This window comes from Hydra viridissima, unplaced genomic scaffold, assembly GCF_058129835.1.
Source record: "Hydra viridissima isolate aposymbiotic clone 2 unplaced genomic scaffold, HvirCarnegie_v1 scaffold_16, whole genome shotgun sequence".
NCBI classification, from domain to species: domain Eukaryota; kingdom Metazoa; phylum Cnidaria; class Hydrozoa; order Anthoathecata; family Hydridae; genus Hydra; species Hydra viridissima.
Genome location: NW_028324315.1, coordinates 1,306,786 through 1,326,715, shown reverse-complemented (window position 1 = coordinate 1,326,715; position 19,930 = coordinate 1,306,786). Strand labels below are relative to the sequence as shown.

The 19,930-nt window shown below is 26.2% G+C and overlaps 1 protein-coding gene across 2 annotated transcripts; it reads left to right on the top strand.

Moving 5' to 3' along the window:
• The first annotated feature begins 9,792 nt into the window (after window positions 1–9,792).
• On the top strand, window positions 9,793–19,301 carry LOC149877242 (GATOR2 complex protein WDR59-like). Of its 2 annotated transcripts, XM_090074174.1 has the most exons (11): window positions 9,793–9,980; window positions 10,351–10,400; window positions 11,068–11,200; window positions 11,481–11,569; window positions 13,331–13,411; window positions 13,687–13,813; window positions 14,291–14,407; window positions 16,052–16,129; window positions 16,331–16,487; window positions 16,884–16,966; window positions 18,493–19,301. In XM_090074174.1, exons 1-11 carry the CDS (start codon window positions 9,849–9,851, stop codon window positions 18,511–18,513), a joined length of 1,068 nt encoding a protein of 355 aa, XP_089930300.1. In that variant the 5' UTR covers window positions 9,793–9,848; the 3' UTR covers window positions 18,514–19,301. The 2 variants fall into 2 exon arrangements, with proteins under 2 accessions (XP_089930300.1, XP_089930301.1); XM_090074175.1 differs by lacking the exon at window positions 14,291–14,407 and having other exon boundaries at window positions 18,493–18,637.
• Window positions 19,302–19,930: the final 629 nt, after the last annotated feature.

The window sequence follows — 19,930 nt, the reverse complement described above, 5'->3', positions numbered from 1 at the left end:
TGATTAAGAAATACATGACATGTCAATGCTAAAGTAGTTAAAGTCTTAATATTAAAGAGTTTAGGTGATTATAAAATATTTAGCACGAGAAAAATAATATTTTGATTATCCCAATGCTAAAAATGAAGATTATTTGTATCAGATGAATTAGCAGCCTTATACTTGAACATTTGGTGCAGTAATCTTATGGAACTGTACACATCTTTACTATAGTTATATGCAGTTTGGCTGAAACTAAGTCTTTAGAGCATTTTCTGAAAACAATCAAGAGATCTGAAAATAATCAACAGATACATTCCTGTAACACAGGCTGATTCGTATTTCTACGAGATGCATAAGCCAGCAATTCAAGACGCTTTAAACGTTCGTTTTTATTTGGGATTGAATGACTTTCGTTTAAACTTTCGTTTAAACTTTCTCAACACAATTGTTATATTTTCAATAAATGGTAATAAATATATTCCGATACTTATAATGACCAACCTTTATTACAATAAAGGTTAGGGCCCACGAGGCGCACACTTCGGTTGCAACATGCCGACAAATGCCCGTGTCTAGTCGTCTCGTTGCATCAACCGAAAATAGTTTTCCGATAGGTGTTGTGTTTTGGGCTCAGTTAAACGGCCTGCATCAATTACAAATGGAGTCTCTGCCGTTAAAAATTCATTAACCAGGCGTTTGTGGGCTTTAACAGTTCTCACTTTAAGTTTAAAGCGAACGTTTCCCCAAAAGCGACTCAAGATGGAGGTACGTATGCAGGTTTGTTATGGTAAGGTTTAGGGTTAGGGATAGAGCAATACTAAAGGTAGAACTTTAATCTATAAAAGAGTAGATGAAATAGAAGATTTATAAAAGAGTAGATATATAAAATGTGGAACTTCAAATAAGAAAATTTAATTAGAAATTTTAATATGAAGTTTAAAGAATGAGTTTAGATAAAAATGATAGACTAGAAATTTAAAATGAAAGTTTGAAGAAATTCAATAAAGAAATTAAAGAATTAAATTGAAAAAGGCAGTTTTAGTAAGCTTTTTAAGACAAAATTTAATGAAAAAAATTATTGATGATAATTAAAAATATTATAGAAGAATCTAAGGAAGCTGTTTAAAGAGTAAGTTTCACATAGTAATCTAGTATAGAAATTCAATCGCGAAATAAGACGAAACTTAAAGGTGAGAAAAAAATTAGAAAAGAAATTAAAACAAGAAATTTATAGAAGATGAAAAAATAATTTTAGACAAGATTTTAAAGAAGAAATTTAAAAAGGAATTTTGAAGAACATTTTTCGGGTGCTTCGCTCATTACCTTTTTTCGGCAACTAATAAATTCAATTCGAAATGTAAATTAGGGTAAGGATTTTAAAGTTTTCTAGAGCACAAGTAACTTTTAGAAAAAATGCACTTAATACCCTTAGATAGAGCAGAAAATTCTCTTTAATATGGTGCCTCATCTTTAAAGACATTTTGTTTCAGCGTAACGTAAATGCAAAAGGAATAAAGTTCCTATGCCATTTTTTTTGTATACACTTACCCCAGTTTACTCTGAAGTTACCCAGTTTCACTTTTCATTCATCCATTTACTACACCGATACGCTGGACTGAATTTTAAATGGACGCCATTTTTTTAATTGTCCTACTGTTGAGGGTCAACATTGGTTTAGTGTTGATTCGATTGACACCCTGACGTTACACAGTGAGAAGTTTCGAGAAAGTTTCGACAAGTTTCGAGAAATTCGGAAACGATAAAAAGAGATTTCTTGTTTTTCTCCAAGTATTTAGTTTGTTTTCGGAAAAGTCGTCTGATTCGAAGAATTTTGAGAAATGCTTTTTTCTCCGAATAAAAACTGATTTTTTTCGGAAAAACTTAGCTTTGTCCTAGAGAATGCTTAATTACACAACTAAATCAGACTTTCTACAAATAAAATGAAATTCAATCAGAAAGCTTTACTTACATCAAACAGTAAGTAATATATTTATTTAGCAAAAAATAGTAGTAACACAACTACTTCCTCTTCCCACCTGATGGTTATCTCCTCTGCATCACGAGTGTCAATCCTCAGGTGTGTTTGGATTGAAACGCTTGCAACGAAATTACGGGATTAATATTTATATTTAAGTAATATTGTTTGAGAAATATAAAACATCTACAATATAAACTGAAGCTTTAGAAAAATGTTGATCATTTTTCATAGCAAAAGAATTATTGTAAAATATTTGATAACGTTCGTTCATTTTGAGAGATAACAATAAAATGCGGTGAAAATCGGTAACATTCGAATCGGAAAAAAAAAACCCATATTGAACTTGATGAATGTTCCATAGGCTTTAATAAAATCCAAGGTCATTTAAAGGTGGTTGAGTACCAATGCAATTTAAACAAATATTGAAAGCAACTTCTTTTTGAAACTTGTTTTTGATTGTCATTTATTTTAAAATTATCAAGGTTTTGTGTGTAACGCTAAGAAAAAAAAGAAATGTGAAGATACACGTTTTTTTTAAAAAAGGAAACCAAGCTAATGGGGTAGTACTAGAACGTTTCTTATTTTAAGAGTACCTTTTTACAACTCTAGAACTTAAAATTTCTTGTAAGTTTCTTAAAGTATCAAAATAGAGAAAAAGTAAATAAAATATAATTTGAAAATATGTTAACAAGTAAGATAAATGTTTTACACTTTATCAGATGAGTTTTCCAGTATTTCAGCGTAACAACATATATTAATGCAAACAAAACTGACAATCACAAAAAGATACAACAAAAGTGCAAGAAATTTCTAACGATTTATCAAGCAGAAAAAAAGATCGATTCTCTAAAAAACACCGTGCAAAAGTTTGAATTGGTTCTTAGCCTAAAACTAGTAAAGAAGATCGCTTTTCAATGCATATAAAGGGCGAAGAAACCATCGTAGAAGAAACTTTAAAAATATATTTTTGTAATCTGTACTTATAAAACTCAAATTCTGTTTGTTTGTTTTTTCTTGAACTTCTCCCAAACTCTTTAACCATTTTAAAGGTTCCATCAGAGTGATTCTGAAGAAATATTGGCAGTAGACATAAACTGACCCCGAGAGTAATAAAAGCTGGTCAAAAGTCTGGATTTCACCAGGAATCCGGGTCAAAATATGAAAATGGCTCTATATCCATAACTGTACAAGATATAGACTTACTTATGAAGACCAAAATTGTCAGGCGCCCCCAATTTAGTGGGAACGGATCACCATACCAGATCTCTCCAGGCCTCTGAGTCTCCGGTATTGCAGTTTTCGTATTCTAGAAACTTCTATTCCAGAAATAACCCTCAATTTTCTAGATTAGACTTTTAGAAGGTTCTAAAAGTTTTTAGAACTTTATTCTAGAAATTTCTAGAATAGAATCCTAGAAGCTTCATTTCTTGATGGGGTAATTTTACAATAAAATCTCTAACATAACCAGTTATAAAAATAGGGGATGGGGAGAATCGAAGAGGGGGGGGGGGAAGGGAGGGGAGAAAGTTGAGTAGTAGCGTTAGAATATCTAATTAAGTCCTGTACTTAACTTTCAATTCCACAAAGAGCGTTCAACTTTATAGAAATTTATATTCCCTGCTTATAGAGTAATAGAGTGGGGGGGGGGGGGTTTATCGCCTAATCGCAAACAGGATTTTCTATAGAAGCTGAGTTTTTAACTCTCAGGTTAAAACTCTTATAATCATTCCGAAAAAAAAAACAATCACTGAAATTAAACGAAGAAGTCAACGATTAATTGATAAAGATTCAAAAAACTGAGTCGCAAACCGTGGGTTGCACTTTTAGATTTTTAAGTTTTGAAAAAATTGTGTAACAAATATTGAAGAAAAAAACTCTAGAGATATATTACCAAGATTTTAATCAAAATAAACTATTTTTAAATTTTGTAAACCCGTTTAAATGACGTCCTAAAATATTAAAATGGCTGGCACTTCAAACTAGGTTTAAAATATGTCGAATTCGAAAGCTTGTTTCATTCACATATTTCATAATGCACATACTTAATTTCTACAACAAATACTCGATAAACACAAAAAATCAAAACTTGAAAAAAGTGAAAAAACTCGAAAATGCGACGGTTTAAAAAAGCTTGCAGAAATAATTTTAAGGATGAGTTTTACAGAGTCTAAATTCTCAGAGTCGATTTAGACCCAGCTAGCACACTACGTTGAAATAACGTTGAAACAACGTTGTTTCAACGTTGATCAACGTTATTTCAACGTTGTTTCAACGTCGTGTGCTTGCTGGGGAATTCTTAGGGGTTAAAACTATTTCAAACTTTTGTTACAAACTTGTTACATATTGGATAAAATTTTAAGTGTTTGACCAAAATAACTTATTGAGCATTTTTTGTTTATTGACTGTTGTTGTTCTGGAAGGAATGAATACAGAGAACAAATTGTCAGGTGAAATGAGCTATTGAATGAGGAAGGTATGGATTTTATTTGTCATAAGTTATTACAAAATTTATTACATTTAAAAGTATTTTTTACTCGTTTTATCTAAAAACTAATTACAATTAAGTCTTATTCTACTTAACATACTATTTGACAACCTTACTTGAGTGAAAAGCATTAAAGTTTACTATAAAATATTACAGGGTCTGCGTTTTGACTGAGGACGGAGGCTTAACACTGACATGAAACTCCAAATAATGCTTTTAATGTTATCAAAAGCATATTATTATATGTTTATTAACAGAAATTAAGTTGAAATATTAAGTTGAAATATTAGCTTTTTAGTCCTTTTTTTTAAAAAACGAGACAAAAAAAAAATTAAGAAAACAACGCTCGAACCGTCTGCAAATTCCAGCGTGCATATTTCATCATTTTTTTGAATTATTGCAATATACCTGTTCGCCATCTCAGTGCATAAGAAGATGAGCGGTGTTTACTTTTCCTGGGATCTTCAATACTCTCGTTTTTATTAAATAAAGTAAAATAAATAAATTTTAAAAAACTTTGATGCATATTTATTTAAGAGTTTAACTTATCTATATAAGTTAATTAAGTTTATTCTTAAATTTATTGCTGAACTTCTAATTCCGCTAAACGTGCAAAAAAGTTGTTAAACGTAAAATATTTTTAAAAAGATTTTACGTTTAACAACAATATTATTAAAACGACTATTATCACTTTAAAAAAAAAATTTACCCCTCACAAGTTTTTTTCCTTATAAATATTTTGCAAAGAAAAAAAGGACGATTTACTAGATGATTTTCTTTTTGTTTAAAACGATTCGATTTTTCGAGAAAATTTGTCGAGAACAAAATTTCGCAATCACAAAAAATTCTCATTAAGATCCGTTTTAAAAGATATTTTCATAGAATTTCGGTAAGTGATATTTTTAGATATGTAAAGATTAAATAATTTTTCAATTGCTCTGATTTTGTGGAAAGTAGAATTTAAATAAAACTTATAAATTGCTGCAGTCAGGCTGCTTTGATAAAAGTATAATCCATTGAACAATGTCCATCCATTGAATAGTGGTTGGATGGGTTTGCTTGGAGACTCCGTGGTGACCTCTTTTTGGCTGAAAACGGTGCGCAAATATTATAAGTATTTTTACACGCATTTTTGAAAGAAAGTGAATTAGTTGCAGGTAATGTCACGCTTGTTGCTAACGGCCTTCGTTCACCAAATGTTTTTTTAATTCACTTTTAAGCTTAAAGACCTGCAATGAAAGCTTAAGTGAGATTTTTCTTTGATTTTTATATAAATCTTTTTAAGTGTACGATAGAAAATAAGCAACAAAAATATTTCCATGTCAAAAGGTAAGACCAACAAGAAACAGCGTGTTAAGTTTGGGGTTTTTTCGATAGTTACGAAAGATAACGCATAATGTACAAAATTCTATCAATCTTTTAGAATTTACTAAAATAAAACTTTTAATAAGTATATATATGCAAAATTAAATTTATTTGCATATAAATGTTTATGCATTTGTATTTATCATATATGTATTTATCATAAATGTATATGTATAAATACCTACATATTAGCTATGTAGTTATACCTACATATAGTTAACTATATAGTTATATATCCTATTAATAAATGTTGCGCAATTTTTTTAATGCCTGAAACAAATTTATAGAAGGTATGAAAAGACCTTGTGATGTTGATGTTGTGATGTTGAGGTCGTGATGTTGATGTCGTGACGTTGGTTGAGTAACTTTAGTGGACTGATGTTGGTATCGTAAGTTTTTTTAGTTTTTTTAATCGAAATTCATTATAAATTTTTTATTTCGAAAGACTGATATACAAGTTTTACATGTTAAGATTCTCACACAAACTCACTTCAGAGATAAGTCGGAGGTACCACTTATTAAAAAAAGTTATTCAATTTATTCAATTTCCTTCGAAAAGATTTTACGAATTTCAACTAAAGCGATCACGTGGAATTTCACATGCTAAAATTTACCGTTCAAAATTTTTTTGCATAAATTTTGACAAAAAAACAAAAACAAAAACAAGAAAAAACAAATAGAAATATTGGTTGGAAAGTTTTTTAATAAAAGAAATGGTTGAGCTATAAGACGAAAAACATTCCTAAATAAAGAAACCTACTGTAATTTAAACAAGGAAATAAAAATAGAAACAAAAAAATAACTTTGAAGATGCGTAAATTTTTTTTAAAAAAAAAATGTATATATACAAACCTATCAAATCGAAGCTTAAAGAATCGACTCTAAAGAAAAAAATATCACAACAGAGCAATGGTGAAGTGTAAAAAACAAAAAGAATGTAACAATAATTCCACACCAGTCATTAAAAGGTTAGAACGTTGTTTTCTTTGATAATGATTTTGTAACATTATTATATATTGATTGATTTTTTAAATTGTTATTATTATTTCAAATTAAGATGTGTTGTGGTTTTTGTTTAGATTGTTTACTTTTGAAGTAGAGAGAATAAATATAAAATAGGTTAGTAATTTTTTTTTTTTTTTTTAAATTTAAAATATTTAATTTTATTTCTAGCAATTTTATTTGCAGTTTCTTGCCATTCAGTTAACAGTCTCAGGGAAGATAAATCTAAAGTAATTTGTTGTAAGTTAGGTTAAGCACACAGAATATGCTAATCAGCTAAACCATTATTTTACAACAAAAAATCCTTTTTTGTTTTTCAGAAAACACTGTTATGACAAAATGGTGGAAAAGATGTCGGGACATGTTTAGATAAATATTAAATGGCACAATGAGAAGTGAAGTTCTTTTGTGATTTCACACTAGGAAACAAAGTTACCAAAAATCTGTGATGGTTGAGCTGAAACATCCAAACAAGAAAAACTGAAAATTTTTTTGTTTTCCGAATAAAAAATGGTTCATTTTTATGCTATTTTCTGCTGCTTTAGAATAATTGGTGATATTTACTTGCAACTTTAGTCAAAGTTTTAAAGTATATTCATATGTGTATCAGTTGCTCTTAAGATATTGTCAGAACATCCATCGGAAAAGGAATTGTCTTGAATGACTCTGTTAAACATCCATTTATCCAGAAGTGGAGTTTTTAATTTGAATTTTAAAAAGTGTTGGAGAATTCAGGATTTAAGTAAAAGAAACTTTTGGTAGATTCAAAATAAGTTTTTTTCGTATTTTAGAAATTTTTGGATATAAAATTTCTACCAAAAGTTTAATCTTTTTTTTTATAATGAAATGTAAAACTACTTAGAAATTTATTAAAAATGAATAAACAAATAATTTAAAAATAAAAACAAATATTTATTTTGACAAGTAATTGAATACTCTACAGAGTATTCAATTATTTGTCAAAATATTAATTATATGTCAAGTATTTTGGCCATTATATTTAGTTTGAGTTGTATCAACTTCATAAAAATACATATAATATTAAATATGCATTAGTTATATATTTTTTATATGTAATTTTGTTGTATATATATGTATATCATATTGTATGAATGAACAATACATTTTAAAATATGATTTTATAGTTTAAAGCATGAAAATCTTTTATTTGCCGCATACGGTTTTTTTAATTTTTTATACATTTAAATCTGCAACCCTTTTGAATTAAAAATTTGTACTTTTTCTATTTTGTTTTTTCATTTTAATGATGAAAATGCTAAAGAAAAACTTTATGGTATCAACTATTAAAACTGATTGGTCAAATGTAGCTTGTTATTTGTTTGAAGATAACCTTAAAATTATTGACCTTGTGTGATTTAGAAGGTATAAAAAACTTCTGCCTTAAAGAAAGTGGTGTTCACATGGATCAATAATGACTTAAAGAGAAAGGTTATTGACTTATACACTGAGTTAAGTTAAAAACTAGGCTATCTATATTTGTGTTATCAACTTTTAAACTCATTCTTAAATAAGTTTTCTCAAAATGATAAATGGATATATGGATATTTTAAGGAGTTGTTTGTTATATACTTAAACATCAACTTTGTATAAGTATAAAAACTTAATAGTGCAAGTAATAAATTTAAAATGATAAATTAAAAACAATAGTTTTAAAACCCTGCATCTGCAGGTGTTGAAATTGTTTTTCAAATAAGATAAGATATTCAGTGTTTCTAGGAAATGCTAAAAAATGTAAAAAGTATTTTTGTTTAATTGCTTTTTTTAAAATTGATTATTAGTTTTAAAAAAAGTTATTATTATTTTTGAGTATCATTTATTACAGAACAGACTTGCTTAGGTAGTTTAGCATGCAATTTATTTGGAATAGACTTGTATTTGTTTTGCTAACATTCAATATATTTAAAATAACAAAAAGCAGTTTTAACAAAATTCAAAAACTAATAAAATTGTTATTTTTGAATGAAGTGAATTCCAAGACAAACTTCTGACTCATTAAATGCAAACATAAGAACATAATAAATGAGACATATTAAAGTTAAGGAAAATTACCAACCAATGTTGTTAAATGTGTAACTTGAAACCTGGAAATATAATTGAAAACAGTTTATATATGATTTACATATGATTGGACTCATGAAGTATATTCATTTTAAAAATTTTCAAGAGCTCATTCATATCTAGAATAATTGTTCCATTTGTCTTTTTATTTGGCTTTTGACAGTCAAATTGTCAAGGCACCAGACATAATCATCTTAACTTACAGTGCAAAATGGGAGCTTAAGAAATTTTTCACATGTGATAAGAATAGATTAGGAAAATGTTATAAATAGTCTTTGATTGGTTGATTCTTGTGGAAACCTCTTTAACTAATACAATTGAAAAGTTTTTAAAAAGTTGCTTTTAAGAAACTAATTTTCTGTTCTGTAAATGTTTAAAGATTTAATTTTTTTTCTGATTTTATTCTATATCTTTAAATTATATAGTTTATTTGTCTGTATTTTTCTATTTAGAATCCAGTTTCATGGCTTTTTTTGGCTGGTATAAAGAAATTTAGAAAAGTTTTTGAAATTAGAAGAGTATTGCTTTTTTATCACAATCATTTCCATAAAATTCTTGTAAATTCGTTTGGTGTCATGAAAGTGTTTTCTGCTTGAAAGTCAAAAAAATCAAAATCAAAAGATTGTAATAAACTATAAAGGAAAGTTATTTTTGATCTTTGAAAGAAAATTTAAGTTTTTATTATTCATATGTAACTATAAATCAAATATATGCATATATATATATTTGATTTATAGTTACATATGAATAATAATATATATATATATATATATATATATATATATATATATATATATATATATATATATATATATATATATATATACACACTCGCATAAGGATAAGAATATTTATTTATAAGAAATGTTTATATTATTTAAATTTATAAGAATAATTTTTATTCTTTATTCGTCATGCTCTTTATTTTGTTATGTGTGTAGTATAAAGAAATACCTAATGTTGTCATCATTAACTAAAAGTTTTGAGGAATCTCTTAACTTGGAATCAAAAGCCAGTGACACAAAAAAGATGCCTTCTGTAATTGGAATAAGTTCTAAATGTACATCTTTAAATTGTGAAGGCTGGGAAGTAGGTTTATTATTCAAGCATTATTCCTAAAAATCCTTTTATACTGCAAAATTTATCTTAAATTTATTCAAGGATCGTTGTATAAAAATTTAAATAGCTTGATAATTTATGCATTAAAGTGAAATAATAGCCAACTAATTTACAACACCTATTTACAGTTTTAAAGACTTAGTTTATTAAGTTAAATATTTTAAAATTAAAAGCTAAAGAAGAAACAAACTAAAAAATAATATAGTTTAATACTTAACTGCTGCTCACTTTTCTTTTACCTGGTGATTTTACTTTATTTTTATCATCATCATCATCATCATCATCATCATCATCATCATCATCATCATCATCATCATCAATTAGTTGATTTTATTTTTAGGCGAGATGCATGGGTGTGAATAAAAGTGGAAAATTGGCTGTGTTGGCTGGGTATGCATTTATATACTTACTTGTGTGCTATGTTAAATAGAAGGGGTTTGAAAAAAGATCTTGGTTTGTTACTTGTTTGTAAATTTGACATGAATCTGATAAACTTTTTAATAGTTTTAATAGTTTGTTTTGTAGTTTTTTTGTTTATTTTTTTTTTTTTTTTTCATTTATTTCTAGTTTAAATATTTAGTAGATAAAATAATTTGAAAATTCATTTTATTTTTGAAACTTTTTAAAAAATTTTTTCATAAATTATTTAATCTATTATGATTAGTTTATTGATTATAATCATAGTTGATCTACAACTTTTTTTTTTAAGTGTTTTGCTCGACTGTTGATGAGGTGGTAGACTTTTTGTGCTATATTATGTCTTGGAATATGACACTACGTGCATCTGAATGTTTAAAATTTAGTTTCATAATCCTCTTATGAGAAATTTCAAAAACTTAGAGAGATATCAGAGTTCTTGTTCAAAGTGCTTTCAAAATTTAATTTGCAGACCATTTCTTTGTGTTGCATAATATTAAACATTACTTCATAAAACATTTGAACAGGAATAAAGTATTTTAAGTTCATAAAATCTGAATTTATTAATGACTAAGAATATATACTTTTTTTTCTACTCTATTCTTTTTCTCATTTTCATTTTTGATTGCTACATACCTAGGAGGCAGGGTTTTCTTGTTGTGGACTTAGATAACCCTCAAACACCAACAAAATATCCTATTAGAAGTAAGTGGGAACCATTTGCTTTTGAATGGAATCCACATGCTGCCAATGATAAATTATTTGCATCTGAGGTAAAAATATTATACATTTGTATACTTATGTTAACATTTTATAAAAATATAAATATAAAGAAATTTTTTTTTTTTAGCATTTTCTTATAAAATAACTTAAAATAATGATTGTATATGAATTATGGGTAATATATTTTAAAAATATTTATGTAGTATTTTAGCAAACACTTTAGTTTAACATATTTTTAAAAAGTAAATAACTGCTAAATAGATAAATTCAAGAAATTCTTTTTCTATATATATTTATGGTTTTTTTTTTGATTTTTTTTTTACTGTTTAGAGAAATCAAAAACTTGAAGTATGGAATGTAGAGGAACTTAGCAGTAGATGTCCAAGAGTTGTTTTATCTAATCACACAACAGCTATAAGGTAAGTTGTGAAAATAGAAATAAATTGTCATGGTAATAATTTTTTAATGTTTTTGTTGAATCACTACAGATATTTTTCTTAGAATATCCATTTCAAAGGAATCTAAATATGTAATTTTTAAAACATCAAAATAACCTAAAATTTAGACCAAGCATCAAAGTTTATTAATATGACTTAATCTGTGCAGTATAATCCAATATATTGAAAATTATTAACAAAATGGATTATTTTTACACATAAATTATGTACAAAGTATAATGCAGTAGTGTATTTCACTTTCATTAGGTAGTGAATTTGACAAATAAAATAGATTGTTAAAATAGTCTCACTCCCAAATATTAATGTCATGAAATGCAAAACATAAAAACATAAAATCTGGGAAATGATGATAAAATGAAAACAGAAACAAACAAAAATCCAAATGTCACGTTTTTAGGGTATTAAGACCCCTCTACCTATCCATTAACAGACTCGTGGTTTTTCCCTTTAAATATTTTGTTTTAGTATGTCTATATACTTTTTCAAATGTATTCCGTGTTGTTGCACCATACTCTGAAAAAAGTCTGAATAAGGATGTAAATAATATTTTTACACTTTTCAGGACTCGGACTTTTAACAAGAAAAAAAAAAACTTGTAAAAATTACCAAATAAAATTTTATATAAACAAAAAAAAAGAGAAAGTTAATCACATTATTTAATTGTTAAATCAAACAAATTATTTTAAAATTCCTTGTGACGCAATCCCACATTTTAATGCCCTATTCTCCTAATACTCATAATCATGAGGCAAATAATTTTATACAATTTTATTAAATAAAAATATTAAAACCATTAATAGTTTTACACTTCTTTCATTATAGACAACGATTATTTAATTAAAACTAAAGTCTTTTGAAAGACAAAAATTGCTTTTTAAAATTGTTTCAGGATATTTATTCTTCTTTTTTATTTATTAGTCATCATTTTCAAAATTGTTTATCAATAAGCATAACTATTTGTCATAGTTTTTACCTCAAGAAAGTTAGATGTTTTTGTGATGTTTTTTTTTTTACGTTAAGAAAGTTAGATGTTTTTGTGATGTTTTTTTTTTACAAAGTTCACATCCAGCTTGATTTTTGTTATTTAATTGAAACTTGCTAAAACTTTTCTGCTCCTTTCTTTTAGATCTTTAGACAATAAGTTTTTACCAGTTCTATACAGCTTTAAAATATAGTTCTACTTAAATTTTGTGAAAAATCTTAAAATAAGAAAAGATGATGACACTGTCCTGAAGATTACTGTCATTTACTGTAGTTACTTATGATAATCTGTGATCCAACCTGATGACATTTTGTAATGGGACAAAAGTTTTATTTTTTATATTTTTTGTTAATTTTGTTATAAGGGATGGGCCTTACTAATTGCTACCATACACTTTACATCTAAAGTTGATTTATTAGAAAAAATATGACCACAGGTTTTTAAAAATAAAACATTTTGAATTAAAATCTTTGATAAAAATAATAAACAAAATTACATAATTTTTAAATTCCAACTTTTGACAATTAATGTGAATTAATAAATATAAAAATGAAAAGTTAGTTGTAAAAAAAATATTTTCTTGTTCGTTTCAAGTTCAATCATCATCATCTCAAATTCTCAGAAGAAAATCACCATTTTTGGGTTAATCATTTCCAACTCCTTATAAAAACTTAAAATTGAAACATATTTTGTGTGCCTCACGAACTCTATATTGCCTGACGTTGATGTTTTATTTTCAGTAATATAAACTGGAATTGCTTTGAACCTCACATGTTATTGACTTGTTCAAAGTTCATGCATATAAACTTATGGGATTTAAGGTGAGCATTTTTTATTTTATTTGTAAATGTTTAAGCAATACCACTTCTTTAAGGAGTGTCTTAGTTGAATAGGTCACAGATCCATACTAGTCAGCCTTGTTTTACTAGTTTTTCTTATTTTGCTTTTAAAGAGATACTGTTTAGTCACTGGTAGTAGGGTTTTAGTCACAGTGGTAGAGTTTCAAATTGAGGCCATTGGGGTTTAAGTATTTAATGTCATCTCATCCTTGGCTCCTTTTTTTTTTTTTTAATTTAATTTTTTTTTTTTTTTGCAGGCAGACCTTAAAACCTTCTTTAATATTTACCTCAGTAGCTGGATCATCACAGGTGAAATGGAATCGAAAAAACAAAAATTTATTTGCTACTGCACATGAAGGAGACTTAAGGATTTGGGATGTTAGGGTAAAATCATAAAAAAGTTATTCAGATTATAGTAATTGTAAAGATATATAAATGATATATACAAATAGTGTTAAAATGGTTTTATAAAAAAGTTTATAAAATTTTAAAAAGATTATGTATTTTTCATTTATCATTCAATAATTTTGCAGTGAAAAAATTAAACTTTAGAAAGGTATTTTTTTTAATTCTAAGTTTTTTGCTCATCGATTTGCTCATTGAATCATGTAAATTAACTTGGTTAGATAAGTTTTAATTGTGAGTTTTTTTTAATAAGATTATTCTGTAAAATGAAAAAAAAAAAAATTAATTTTGAAATTATCATTTTATGTAAATAGGAGCATATTAGTTTTAATATGCTATTATGTAATTTGTTATCACAAATATATTGAGAGGAAGTTCAATGAGATTTGTAAAAAGAATTAATTTATTGAGTTATTATTTTTTTACAAAAGCTATATAATAGTTGCATTTATTTAGAATGGAAATAACCCTTTAGTGTATATTACTGGTCACATGTCAAATATCCGTAGTATAGATTGGTCACCATATAGCGAGTCACAACTTATAACAGCAAGTAGTGATTCTTCTGTCAAGGTGTTAAGTGTTTTATGATAATTCGTTTTAAAGAAGTTTCTAAAGTTTTTAAAGTTGTTTAGTGTAATGTTTTAAGTTTCAATTGAGTTTTTATTTCCTTTTTTATTTAGTTTTTATTTCAATTTTCAGTTGCTATTTAGCTTTGTCATTTTCATTTGCTAGTTTGCTTTGTCATTTTATAACTTTACAGTATTTGAGTTTTGAACTTTATCAACGTTACTTTTCTTGATTATCCACCTTGTTGAGCATTAAAATTTGGGGGTCTAAAACTTCTAATTACTAAAATGACCTAATTTTAAAAGGTCTATGTTTAAGGTAAAATAGTTCTTATTCATAAATTGAATTTTCCTTCATTTTTTGGTTTAAGAACTAGCAAGCAATTTTTTTTTTCTTAAATTTTTTTTGCTATATGAAAACAAAGACAAGAATGACATTTAGAAAATGAAATAAATAAATTTTAAATAGTTTTGATTTATAGTTAGGTTCTGAATTAGATTTTTAATTTTTAAAAAAGTAAAGTATTTAGAATTTCTTTAGATTTTTGTTCAAAAAAAAAATTTTTATTTTTTTTATTATTTAGAAAAATCAAAGTAAATAAATCTTTTTAGTTGCATTTTTCTCTGGTAGACATTCATATAAGGATGGGTGGTTTTTAACTGGTTATTCCATACATAGCATACATTTATACTCTATTTTACAGTTATTCCACAAAGTCACAGGATTTGAATTTTTAATATAAAATCTTTAGATATTACTGAAAAATGTCTTAAAATTTTTTTACATATTACTGTAACAATTCTTTAGTCAATCAATTAGCAAGATCTCAACAAAATAAGTTCTAATTAAACTAAACTCGGTAATTACGTTCTTTTTAAGTCAGACCTAAAAGAGGTAAAAAATTTTAAAGCCTTTTTTTTTTTGTTCTTGGATTTGGAGTTGTGAACTTGATTTGGTCAAATCGAAAGTAAACATTAAGAATTATTATATGTTTAATATTATTTTAAAAAATGTGTCATTTGTTAAACATTTTAACTTGAATCTTTTAGCTCTCTAATATTTCCTTTCTTATTCTCTGAAGTTTGAAAATTCTAGAATGTCTTACAAGTATTTTTTGGTTGCTTATTCTGGTTTAATAAAATATATTTATAAGTTTATGTATTTTATTGTGGAATTGCTTGCATTATATAATTATCACTTTGATTGCTAATGCAGTTTTTGATGAAGTAAATGTAGATTTGCTTCTTTGTTTTTTTTTTAATTGTAACTAATAAAGGAAAATCAGCAGTGAGTATCAATGATAACCGTTTACTCTCCACTCTTTATCTATATTACTTATCTATATTTATATGTTGTTTAGTTTTTTTATGATTTAGCTATAATTATCATAAAATAATTTTTTTGAGCAGAGTTATAATTATAGGAATAATTTGTGTGACTTATCTTCTTTCTTGAGTTTAATATCTTTTTTTTTTTAACAATATTTTTTCTCTTGCCAACTTTTATTTTAAAGTTTTTTTGTACTGTACATTTTTTTTTTTTTCTAAACAATATTTTTTTTATTTGATTGGTTGTAAAATTCAAAAATGAATTCCAAAACTTTTTTTATAATTGTTATAAATTTTATAAGTTTTATATTATTTATAGTTCTGGAATATCTACTCTCCATTGCGTTCTCAAGGTTCAATCAGTCCTGGTTCCCCTGTTTGGAGGGCCCAATTTACTGTAAATGTACTTTATAAGTCATGTTTTAAAGCATTTTTCCTATCTAAAAGTATATTTTATAAGTAAAGTTTTAAAGGATTATTCTTAAAGTAAAACGTTGTGTTCAACATTTCAATTTGTTTTGCATTTTTAAATTCCTAAAATGTCTATTGCAAGGTGGTTTCTATTCTTTTAAGTATTTTGCTTAATATATGTTTAAAGCCTTTTGGTTTTGGACTTGTAACTGTTCAACATGATGACATTGATGGCGACAATAGCATCTTTTTATGGAAAACTCCAGAATTGATAAACCATATTCACCAATTTAATGGTCACACTGATACAGTTCTAGATTTTGAATGGAGATCACACACTATTGGTTTGCTATGTTATTTTATATTATTTATAGTATATGTTATTCTATATTATATTTTAGTTTTTTTTATATTTAGTTCTTTTTTGTGCCTTAATGTTGATCCTATTTTTGACTAAAATATTTCCTACTTGATTGTGGTCATTTTACTCTGCTGATCATTTGATCATCTTTAGACTCTGCTGTTCCTTTTTTGAAGCATCAAATGTTTCATTAGTAAAAGTTTGATGTTGAGAAAGTGAAAGCTTTATACTGAAATTAAAGAAACAATCAACTTCATTAATTATTCAAGAAAATACTATTTTGATTAAAATTTGTTGTGTTCGATTTCTTTATTAAAAAATAAATTTATTCACCAAATGCTTACAGATTTTAAATTCTTTTTTTTTTTTTTTTTTTAAGGTGATAAAAAAAAATATCAATTGATATCATGGTCAAAAGATCAAACATTGAAGATTTGGCATATTGAGAAGAAAGTAGCACAGGTATGTCTTGCAGCAGATATTTTGTAGTTTTTTTTGTTTGTTTGTTTGTTTATGAAAAGAGATTCTTTAAAACAATTATATCATAATTTTACTGCATTGTAAATAATCTTAATTTTTTACTCAGTGGATTCTGTGTCTATTTGATTTTATGAGAATTACCAGAGTTGGCTCTTCATAATTTTAAATTCACCTCAATCTAAAGGTCATGTTTGAGGATTTTCATCCTTTCATTACAAGTTAGGTCATCCATCCAGTTAAGTTCTATTAAAGGGTCTCTTTGTTTTGAAAATTTGATATGTTTTTAAATCTGTAAAACTCTACAAATTCTGAATCTTATAACAATTTGTATTATCAAAAGTTTAGTTGTTACAGTATTCTTCTTTAACAAACTGCAGTGAAAATGAAGTGTCAATCTTCTGTATATTTTTCTGTTAAAGTGTCAATCTTCTGTATATTTTTCTGTTAAAGTGTCAATCTTCTGAATATTTTTCTGTTAAAGTGTCAATCTTCTGAATATTTTTCTGTTAAAGTGTCAATCTTCTGAATATTTTTCTGTTAAAGTGTCAATCTTCTGAATATTTTTCTGTTAAACTCTGATAAAAAAAAAAGATTTGTTCTAAAAAAATTGTTTTTTTTAAAGTTTTTTTAGTGCGAACCTTTTCTTGTTAACATTGCTGTTTTCTTTGGTTTTTTACACACAAAAAATTATACAAAAAGTAAACTCATATTAAAATTATATTAATTTACAATTATATTTTTGTATTAAATTATGTTAACTATTATATAAAGTTAACTATATTGCCATTTGTTATATTTTTTACATCTTAAAATATGTTCTTTAGATTGACAGTAAGCCATTTTAAAAAATATATAATTAAATGTCTGAGCAATCATTTTATCATTGAAAAATTTAAACTGAAAATTGTTCCCAAATTCCCTGCATCCTGATGGTGTGTAAATACTGATTCAGCTTTTTATTGTATAGTACACTTTTTCTTATGCACAAATTTTGAAAGTTGCATCTTTATGTTTAAGTAAAGTACACCTGTAATTCCAGCAGACAAACAAAAACAAAAACAGCAAGAATTTTAAAAGTTGTTACAATTTAAATAGTTTAGGCTTAACTTAAAGGGTGATTTAAGAAACCCCCTCTGATTGTGTGAAATGAAGGATGAGAAATTTTGTATAAGATGTTTTAAATTATTAACATGTTTGAGTGTAAAATTGGAATCCTGCATAAATTTAAGCTGCTATTTATTTGCTATTTATTTATATAATATTTCAACTAAAAAGAAGAGATCATCAATTCCTATCAAATGTAAAATTATATGTGTAATATGTATATTTATATTAAAATAATTGATCAAATTCAGGTCAAAACTACTTTAAAAAGGTCTAAGCAAAACAATCAGTTGTTAGCAGCAATAATATTTAATTAGGTTGATTGCAGCATATTTGAACATCTTCTAAATTCTGTAAAACTACCATTTTAAAAAAACGTTTTGTTGATAATTATTTTATTTTAGGCTATAACTGGAAGAATTTGATCTTTTTCTTCAAATAAAGATTGTTTACACAGCCAATCATTGATAAGTTACCTTTTCAGAAAAAAAGAAGCTTTTCTTCTGAATAATCAGGGAGATCCAATCCTTTATTTCAGCAATATTTATGTTGACATGTTTAGTAATAGTTTTACAACATTCAGATAAAAACCCTTAAAAGAGTAAGGGTGCTATTTACTTTTTTAACTTTTACAAAATTATTTTCGTAGATGTAAATAAAGTCCTTGTAAAAAATTTCTTTGATTTATATTTAACTTTTGATGCTCCTTTTTTATTTTTCTTATGTGAAGACTATTTTTTCTATTTTTAATTTTCCATTTTGTTCATATCTTGAAGATCTTTTTTAGTTTCTTTCCTATTAATTTGGGATTTTTTGTTAATGATTTAGTTGATATATTTTGTTTTTATGGTATTAGGAGATAATCTCCTACAGAGATATTTTATCAGGAGATAATCCCCTATAGAGATGTTTTATCGGGAGATAATCCCCTACAGAGATGTTTTATCAGGAAATAATCCCCTATAGTGCAGAAGTTGTGCATATGATAAAATTAAGCACGGGGCATTTTTTAACATTGTCACTTTTTTCATCAAGAGATTATTTTTCAGAATCTTTTCATATGCTGAACCAGTTTTGTTATGTTTATTTTGTAAACAAAAAGTAGTTTAACTGCTGGTGTAATGTTATTTTTAATACACATTTTTTATGATTTAACGATGTATTTATGTTATGTATATTGTATTTATGTTGTATCCAGAATACTTTTGTAGAACGTAGTTCTTTTTTTTCTTTTTTTAATTTCTAACTTTTTTTTTAGAGAAAAACAATTTTTTTTTGTTGTTTTGATGAAGTAAAAGACTTTTAAACAAAATTTTAATTTTTTGATAACAAAATGATGCACATTTTGTTTTTAATTAAAAAGTCATAATCATCATAATTGTTTTACATGTATTGTTATCTAGTTCTTTTTAAATTATGCTGATTATGCTATGGGTATTTGTAGTGATAAGTAAACCGTTAAGTTAAATATATGATGTGTAACCTATTTTATGGATTTTTAATTAATATTATGTTAGGTACCAATTTTAACATCATGACATGTCAGATTAACACATGCCATAGGATTGGTGTTATGCTTTCTTTAGATGTCAAAGGTTCCTGTAATTGAACAATCGAGCCCTCTATTCATCGTGGTGATCATGAACGTGATCATGATCATGATCTGTTTGTATGTGGAGCTTTTACCTTTGTTGAAATTAAGAGCGAATTTCCAAGATGTTGAAATCGAATGGGATGATTTTCAAGGGGTTCAGAGGGCGTTTCCAGCTTATGGTTTATTTTTTTCCATGTAGCACCTACATGAGCATGGCATTAGCCATCGGAAAATCTCTTCATGGACCA